Raw genomic sequence first — 8,910 nt, 5'->3', positions numbered from 1 at the left:
GGGGGGGGTCAACAGTGGGAGGGCTTCTAATGTCCTGTCCCCACTGGTGGACCTCCTGATGGCACCTGGTATTTCTGGCCACTGTGTGACACAGTGTTGGCCTGGATGGAACTTTGGCCTGATCCAACATTGTTGTCTCTTATGTTCTTAAGTTTTAAAGGATTTCTCCAAACACTGCCTCGAATCAACATTTTCAGCAACATCAGTACACCTTTAAAAATTGCATTTTCTAAAGCACTGCTGGGTTCTGAACTTGCTCTTTTAAAAACATTTTCCCTCAAACATAATGCATGTGACCTATTTGTTCCAAAATGTAGCTTTTTAAAGATAACACAAAATTAGGAGCAGCTGTTATTATTAAACAAAGTAATCTGAGAGTTCTGTTCCTATTCTTGGAGATGTAAACACATGCACACATTTTCAAAAGCAATCAACTGGATAAAAAGTTAACTTAAAGTTGTTTTCATCTTTAGCACTGCAAATGAGGTACGCATGCATCATTCAGCCAGAAGGCTGTGCCGCTAAGTACACTGAACTCAGAAGAAACTGGTGATAACCCTAAGTACATGGGGGGAAGAAATGGAACGAAGAGTATCTTGCTATGCTATTCTTTACCACTCCCACCCCATTTTCTCAAGCATGGGTGTTAAAATTATATATATATATACATTGTTACATCTCCAAGTTGACAGCTAGTAAGCTGGATAGTGTTTTGAGAACAAAATTAATGGCAGCTTTGTAAACCTCAGGCATAGGAACCAAGACACCAAACCAATTCAAAATAATTTAGAGGAATAGTACACCTTATCTGTGCAGCTCTCATTTTTCAGTATGTTTTTTTTAAAAGGTGATCCTCACACTTTCTTCTTCCCCCAACAACTTCACTTTTAACATTTTTAAACAGACTATATCCCCCTCATGTATCAAGAGTGTGTCAGCTGACATTTCCCTGCTGTGAGATAGTTGCACTACCTGTCTTTTGGTTCTTTCCCATATAAACAGTTAGTGTAAGCTCCTGGGAGGTGAAGCCCCTCTTGGATTGCATTCGCCTGCACTCTGTTCAAGACAGTGCTATATAAACAATCTCCTGATACTCCTTTTTCTGAACTCCAAGTGGCCTTGTGAAGCAAGAACTTTTTATCCAGGCAAGCACTGCGAGTGAAGATATGCATACAGTTTTTCAGCGGCTGATTTTAACTTTGTCTTTTACTATGCATTACAGGCTTTCAGAGATATTTGAAATCCACATTTTTTGCTGTGTGATCTCAGGTGCATACAGATTCAAGGCAGGCTGGTAAAGACTAAACGCCAGTTTGCAGTTCTGCAGTAGCGTGGCTGCTGCTGAAGTCTTGAAACAGTGCTGCTTTATTACATATATGCTAAACAATCTTGTTTTGTGTACATTATATTTGGTTATTTAGCATGTGGGTTGCACACAAACCAATACTAACACTATTCAGTGAATATATTCTAACAGGGAGCCTGTACAAGATTCTTATTTCAATGTCCCCACTACTGAACCACAAGCCAAAGTCATAGCACTCCAAGAGAGACTATTTACATCCTTGTTTTATTTTCGGTAGAAAAAGGAATCCAAGACTTTAGACACAGATTTAATCAACAGTGCCTCATGAATGATGTTCAAGGTGTAAAAGTGATCACAGTAACCAAGTACACAGATTACATGGAAATCAATTTTGGTCAAGTCCCATCTGTGGAAAACAGCTGCATGAAGCCATTTCCATCCCAGAAACAAATCCAACTCCTTTTGGCACAGGGAGGTGCTGCCAGGGTTGCTTTCCCTTCCCAGAGCCAGTGAAGGAGACAACTGCAAGAAATCAATCAACAAAAACATCCCCAGGCTTCAAATCAATCTCTTCAGGATCCAAAGATTAGAGTTTAAGTGGAGACAGTAAAATTATGCACACTATTTACAGTCAAACTCTTCTCTCATATGCAGCACACTACTGAATGGAGAGGAGAAGGGATGACCTCCACTCGCACCACACCCAAAAGGTGCTACGAAGTCCACTTTGTGAATTCTTGATAGGTCCTTTCCTGGAGCCGAGGGTGATCAGATAGCAAGAACAGGACACAAAATTAGAGGCTGAACCACTGGATACTCTCTTTTTGGCTGTGTACCCAAGTTTGCATCAGATTATCCATTGGACTGCAGTGCAATGAAAGCCTTTGGCGGGCTGTTCCTCTGCAAAGAACAATTGCTCTTCCTACTTTTCCCCCCACACTGCACTGTTACGGAACTCTAAAGCACAGTCATTTTCCTCTACGTCTTTCAGATGACACAACAGAGGGTCAAGTGTCTCACTCTAGAATTTAATTGGAGCTTTTGCCCCACTCTCCCAAAAAAGCCACTAACATGTCATGCCTTCCTCTATAGACGGACTTCTAACATTTCATATCAGTAGCCAGGACTGACTGATGCCAGCCTACCCTGTGCATATCTTCCCCTGCAAGAACTAGAACAAACATGGGAAGGACAGAGAGAAGCTGGTACACTAAACCAAGATATTAATTCAGGAGGGAGACAAGACAGCACTGCCTACTGGATATAGGTTCAGTGTTCGTATACAGGCAGTACCATTAATCAGGTATTGACACATAACTGAACCTCATCTTAAGCTGAGTAAGAGCACATCCCATACTGAAAGCACGGAAACATTTAAATATTTCCTCTTCTTTCAAAGGGCATTACATTTTTAAGCAAGAACTACAACCTTGATAGGTTTATTTCACTTTCCTTCCCACATTTTCCAGTCTACACAAGCCATGCCTCAGTCAACAACAGATGGCTTCAGTGAGTAAGGGAAATCACTGGCTTATTCTAAGTGATTTTAGCTCAGTGTACCACAATATGCACAAACAAAAGGGAAATCAATCATTTTTCTCTTCACTTTCAGAGGCTCTTATATCACATTCTGTTAATGATCAGGACCCTCCCTAATATACCCACTTAATTTGGAAGAAATAATTTTGGGGTTAGACGGGCTAAGGACCATGGGTAGTTAGAAAAGGTTTAAGTAAAAATAGATTAAAATCATGCCTGGGGCCGGGTAGTTGCATATAATCTAGATCACTAGATGAGATGATGATCACTGAACAAATTTCAGTACTGTTAATCTTTAAACCCAGTGTGTTTTAAAAACGCGTCCTAAGCCTACCGTAGGCTGTGTGTTTGTAGCAATAGTGCCAATCCAGTGTGCCCCAACTGGAACAGCACTTCTTCTGTGGGCCAAGCCCTGTTCCTTTACCCCCAATCAAGTCCAGTACCTACAAACCTATCCAAGAGAATCTCAATAGTGGCAATACCCTGGAGCTGGTTCTGCCAAGTTTTATTGACTCTCCCTCCTCTAAGTACCTGGGGAGGGAAGGGGGGGGGGGCTGCATGAACAGCAAATAAAGTGCAAAATGCTTTTGTTAAGTAGCATGAGGCAGAATGTGGGAGTGGATGAAGCAGGGGCGGCAGCAAGCGTACCGTGCCTTCCAGGCAGTACATATATCAATGGAAAGGAGTCACCTCCCCACAAACCAGTGCATAGAGACCAGATTCCCACCTTAAAGTGTGCTAAATGCAGAACACACTCTCCCGCCCCCCCAATGTAAATATTGATGCAAATCACATTTTTCTTTTTTGAAAAAAAGGAAAGAGGCGCATTGAGCTTGGGTGGATAATAAACAGTGCATGACTGTTGAATTCACTACTCTGAGTAGTTATGCCAGCATGAAAAATCTCCTCACAATGCAAAATTGTGGCTCATCCCCAGTTAAGCTGTGCACGTGCCATCTCTGTCACATACAAGGCAAAGCCCTCTTCCTGGAGCAACTATGCTTTTCCTCTTGGAGTGGGAGTATGTGCACTGGACTGCAAAGCATGTGGACCCCCACACAGCAGCGCCAGTCACTGGAGTCACAGAGAAAGCACAGAGCCGCTGGGTCACGCTGGTCAGTCAGCCACTCACTTGACATAATGATGCAGGGGACTAGAAAACAAACAGAAAACCCACCCAAGAACAAAGGGTTGCTCTGGAGGTCAGTGCCTAAGGAAAAACCCCTGCTCGGGTGATCCCCCAAAGGCAGTTCTTTCCATAGTTGGAAGTAAGTGAGCCACCTGGGAAAAGAAGCACCAGTAAGTGGCTCTGCAAGGGAATCCATTCCCAAGCCAAAGTGTGCAGCTAGGCTCTGGGGGTGGGGGGCGTGGACTGGAAGAAAGTCTAATCCCTCCCCCTCCAGTCAGCCAATGGTAGCATTATGGTGTGTACGCCGGAGGTGGCTGGAACTGGTTGATCACTTCATACTCTGCTGGGTAAGGTTCATTCTCCTCCATTTCAGAGAGGAGCTCCAAGGCTTGCTCCTCCTCTTCGGTGGGGTAGTGGCGCAGCAGGTTGGCAGCTGTGGCGAGGATGGAGGCCCCACCGGCTCCAGCCACCAGGTAAAAGCTGACAGCAAACGTAACGTAGACTTGTGAGCCGTGGTACTTTTTGTGCTGCTGCTGCTGCGCGAGGATCAGCTCAGAGGCCCAGTAACAGAACCCAATCACTGTGGCACATTGCAGCACTGAGGGCAGAAGCAGAAAGCAAGGAGACTTAGTGAAGGAACTGCTTGAGCAGCTTGGTACCACAACACAGAGTCGCATGGCGCCTGCCTCAGTGATGCAAAGAACATCTTTACCCCCAGCACTACTTCATAAAGAGAACTGTGAATACAGCTGATGGGACATGTAAGGCTGGAAGGTGAAAATGAAATAAAATGACAATGCTTTGATAATCTGAATTTAAGTCATGTGGACACACATTTTTCTGTTCCTTTGAACTTAAGAGACATGTTCTTGATCATGGGTTGCCATTTTGCCAGAGACAAAATCAACAAGAGACCCAATGTGGTGTATGTAATAGTTAAGTGTGTTGGACTATAGTGAACCCAGGTTCGAATCCCTGCTCAGCCCTGGCAGCTTGCTGGCTGGCCTTGGGCTGGTCCCATACTCTCAGCCTAACCAATCTAACAAGGTGGTCATGAAGATAAAATGGAGGCAAGGAGAATTGTAAAGTGTAAGCCAATCTGGGTCCCCATTGGGAAGAAAGGTAGGGTACAGATGAAGTATATAAACACCTGGCTTCTGGCTTTTCCCTCTCTTGCACTAGAAAGTGGCATGACAATTAACAAGTATTAAAAACACAATCTGATCATACAGATGTGAGGTCCTATTGCCTACACTAGGTTGGCATAGCGCTTCAGATATTTCTGTGTGTAATTTCCTGGACCAAAGGACTTCATTGCCCCATGCAGAGGGCAAAGCAAACTTATTGTAACTGTTAGAGTATTATTTATGTAATCCTATTGATATGTGTCATTTCACAGTGTAAGCCCAAGGTCTGCCCCAAGGAGTGAGCTCACACAGTGTTTTGACATAACAAAGGAGAGAATCCATAGAGGGAAAAGGTAACAAAGCCTATAGGAAATGCAGTTCCACATATTTGGGGTATATTTTCACTAGGATTAAGACAAAGGATTAATGAAAACGGTGTTGGGTTTTTTTTGAAGTTATCTCATGGGGAGGGTGAAGAGAAAGATGTGGCACCACATAGCCACTGCCTAGGATACTATTCAGCTGCCAAATACATCTGCTTGGAGCTGTGCCAGGTATCTGGTAGCCCCAGAACCAACTCCACTACAGGATTTCAAAACTCAGTTGGAAAAGGGTCGTGAAGATAAGCATCACAGAGGAAACCTAAGAGAGGGCCAGTCCCCCACCTACCAGTGACATTACCTGTGAGGATGTGGGCAAATGCATAGCGCCGAGTTATCTTCAGAGCAGGATGTTTAGGTCCAAAGACATCTAACAGGAAGGCTGAGAGGCTGCAGATAATTCCCAGGAAGCAAAAAGCAGCAATAACCCGGAGTAGTAATACTGTCTGGGGGTTCATGCAGTAGTCTGCAACAGGGAAGGGGAAAAAAAGAGAGTCCAAAACATTGAGTTTTTGCAAGCATCACTTCTGCTTATAAGAACAGAAGCTTCCTAGAGCATTCTGAGAATTCAGCTTTTTAATGGACAGCTGTGTCAGAATGTACAGGGCCTAAATATTTATTTTTCATCCACGGTGGACAGTGATATGGGTTTTTCAGGAAAATCTGAATCAGAAAATTTTTGGATTCAAATTTAAATACTTGAATAGCATCACCAAAATTTAAATCATGTTAGCAAAAGATAACAAGTACACCGCATACATGCTTGGACTATGTAAAAGCACTGGGGTCAGTCCATTTTTCATCTCACAGTCAGCCCATATGATATGATGGATACACAGCACAACAACCCTGACAACTATAGATAAACAGAATATATGTACATATGTGGGGAGGAAAGTTTTCCGTGGACAAATATTCCATAGAAAATTTTCTGCCCCACATCACTAACGATGGGTGAGATGAAGTGAAATACACAGACATGAGGCAGTCTAGACTGCTTACAATCTAACTTTTTATTTATTTGAAGTATTTATATCCTGCTTCCTGTCTTTAGACTCAAGGTGGGTAACAGCAGCAACAAGTTGCAAGAACAAAAAAAATAACTTAAATATCAAGATAAAAAAACCAAAATAAAAACCCAACAATATGCAGCATAAAACCACAGCCAAGCAGTTTACCCTCCACCTAATGCCCTCTGAAATAAAACCGTCTTGCAGACCTTCCTTAATGCAGCCAAGGAAGGTGCCCTCTGCACCCACTCCAGAGGACTGGGCCTACCACTGAGAAAACCTTGTGATGCGTCTATTGCCAAACAGGCAGCCCTAAGAAAGGGCACCAGAAGGAGAAGACTGTCTGAAGGGAGCAGTGTGACTCGTGCTGAAGACAAACGTAACATTTTTAAACATTTTAATGCCACATGAGGAGTGTGAAGCAGCTTACATTGTTTGCAGCAAGTTATGCACAAAAAAGGGACTCAGCTCTCCTTGTTTTGTTGAAGACAAAGGATCCAGTGAGCTTTTCACTTGAGCAAGTCACTCTTGGATCAGTTCCCCATCTGTGAAACGGGAATTATGCCTTAACTTACTGAGTCTGTGGGATGATTATATTTTGCTAAGATGAATAGTTGCCACAGTATGGAAGATGCTCTGGTCTTTTACAACATGAACCCTACCGTAACATCATTTTGCTTCTAAATAACCTTTCCAAAGGCCAGAGACTTATTTTTATGTTTAAATAAAATTATTCTCAGGGCACCAAATAACCAGATTCCAAGTACATGGTAAATCTACAGATCTCATGTAGGGTTCTGCCTCTGGCTGCACCAATGGCAATTGCCTTGGGGCAATTGTATAAGGGAAGCAGCTGCCCTTCATTTGCTAATGGCACAACCAGTCAACATTCTCAGCTTCGAGCTCTTAGTTTATTACTCTAGTGACAGCCTTGTTATGAGCATTTATTACAACTTGCTCCTAATGCCTTCAAGAGGATGTCTGACTCAGATCTTTCCACTTCCATTGAGATCAAGCACTTCCTTCTAGCCTCATATTGTTTTGACAGTGCTAATGAGCTTGCATATTAGCCATTCCAATAAAAGCAGGGAGTCATTTCAGCCCAACAGCTTCTGTTCCACACCGTATCTTCTCAAGACCTTTCCCACTGACCTAGGTGCTCAACACAGTGTTTTTTGTGCTTTCACCAGGGCAACAAGGTGAAAAATCCAAATCAAGTACAGTGTGGTCCATTTTGAAACACTACTAGCTCATAAGCTAATGTACAGAAAGGCAATGCCCATCACAGAGAGCCTGATCAAAAACAGACTTAAGAGAAGGAGCTCAAACTGGGCACCATGTTTTCTGGTTGCATATAATTAAATGTCATGACCTGACCACCAGTTTAATGAACCTGGCACAATTCCAAATGAAAATGGGTAGATTTTAAAGTTTCAAAGCAAACAAATATGACAGTTCTTACAGTACCATCAATGTAACCAGCACTGTAACAAGAAAAAGACAGCTACTTTTGCAGAAGAGCTTTCATCTATAATATGACAAGCAAATATATATCACTTGTAATCAATGTTCCCTCTAAGCTGTGGAGTCTTGTGAGCAAAAATTCTACATTGTGAGCTACTGGCATTAAAGTTGTGAGCAAACTATTTGGCTACTGCATAAATTAGTTTGCTCTGGAGCCATCCTTCCTGAGCTAAGGCAAAAATCAGCGAGCTGGAGGCTAAAAAACTATGAGCCAGCTCACACTAACTCAGCTTAGAGGGAACACTGCTTGTAATCCAAACAGTGGCCTAGGCTTACACAATATGCTTGCACTAGTCACATAGAATTCTTGACTTTTTAAAACTGTGAATAGCTGACACCCCTCCAATGCTAGATCACAAATTGCTTTAGAATCTCCCCTTCATTTCAGATGTTGTCTGCCCAGCTGCTAGGCATGGGCTGCCATTAGACACAAACAAGTCTGAAGCTCCTATATTTTAGGAAAGTTTCACAGTTCAAGGGATCCAGGTCCTAAATAGTCTGAAACTCATACAAGTCTGTGTATCGCTCCCACAAGATACCTGGGCTCTGCTAGACATTAAGGAAGCAAATATTTTTGATTAATTTTACCTTACACCAGACTTGTGAGCCACTAGTCACCTGTGGTGAGCTAGAGCTAATCTAGCAACCACCAAGGAAGTGAACATATGGCAGCTGGGAGAGATCTAGTTCCTCTATTCCTTCACACAATCAGTGGGTCACACAGGTAGGCAAAGGCAAGCAGGCTAGCCAACGTTTTTCTGGATAGTAATTTACATAGGTTTATTTGCAAAGCTGCCATACAATGATTGGATTGAGTCCAATGTTCTTAAAAAGTTATCATTGTGAATCTGTCCGGGGGGGGAGGGGGGGGAGAAAGACGGACCATTGGCCTTAG

General features: G+C 42.9%; 1 protein-coding gene across 1 annotated transcript in view; it reads right to left on the bottom strand.

Moving 5' to 3' along the window:
* Positions 1–1,628: 1,628 nt before the first annotated feature.
* TMEM127 (transmembrane protein 127) overlaps positions 1,629–8,910 on the bottom strand; it is a 9,742-nt gene continuing 2,460 nt past the window's right edge. Inside the window, exons 2-3 of the mRNA XM_015420815.1 lie at positions 5,783–5,947; positions 1,629–4,572 (exon numbers count right to left, since the gene is read on the bottom strand). Coding sequence (XP_015276301.1) covers positions 4,265–4,572; positions 5,783–5,947 — 473 coding nt within the window. The 3' untranslated portion in view covers positions 1,629–4,264. The remainder of the gene's footprint in view (positions 4,573–5,782; positions 5,948–8,910) is intronic.

The sequence above is a fragment of the Gekko japonicus genome, unplaced genomic scaffold (assembly GCF_001447785.1).
Source record: "Gekko japonicus isolate JY-2015 unplaced genomic scaffold, Gekko_japonicus_V1.1 scaffold2025, whole genome shotgun sequence".
In the NCBI taxonomy this organism is placed as follows: domain Eukaryota; kingdom Metazoa; phylum Chordata; class Lepidosauria; order Squamata; family Gekkonidae; genus Gekko; species Gekko japonicus.
The sequence above is the reverse complement of the archived record's forward strand: the minus strand, read 5'-3'. Positions and strand labels throughout refer to the sequence as shown.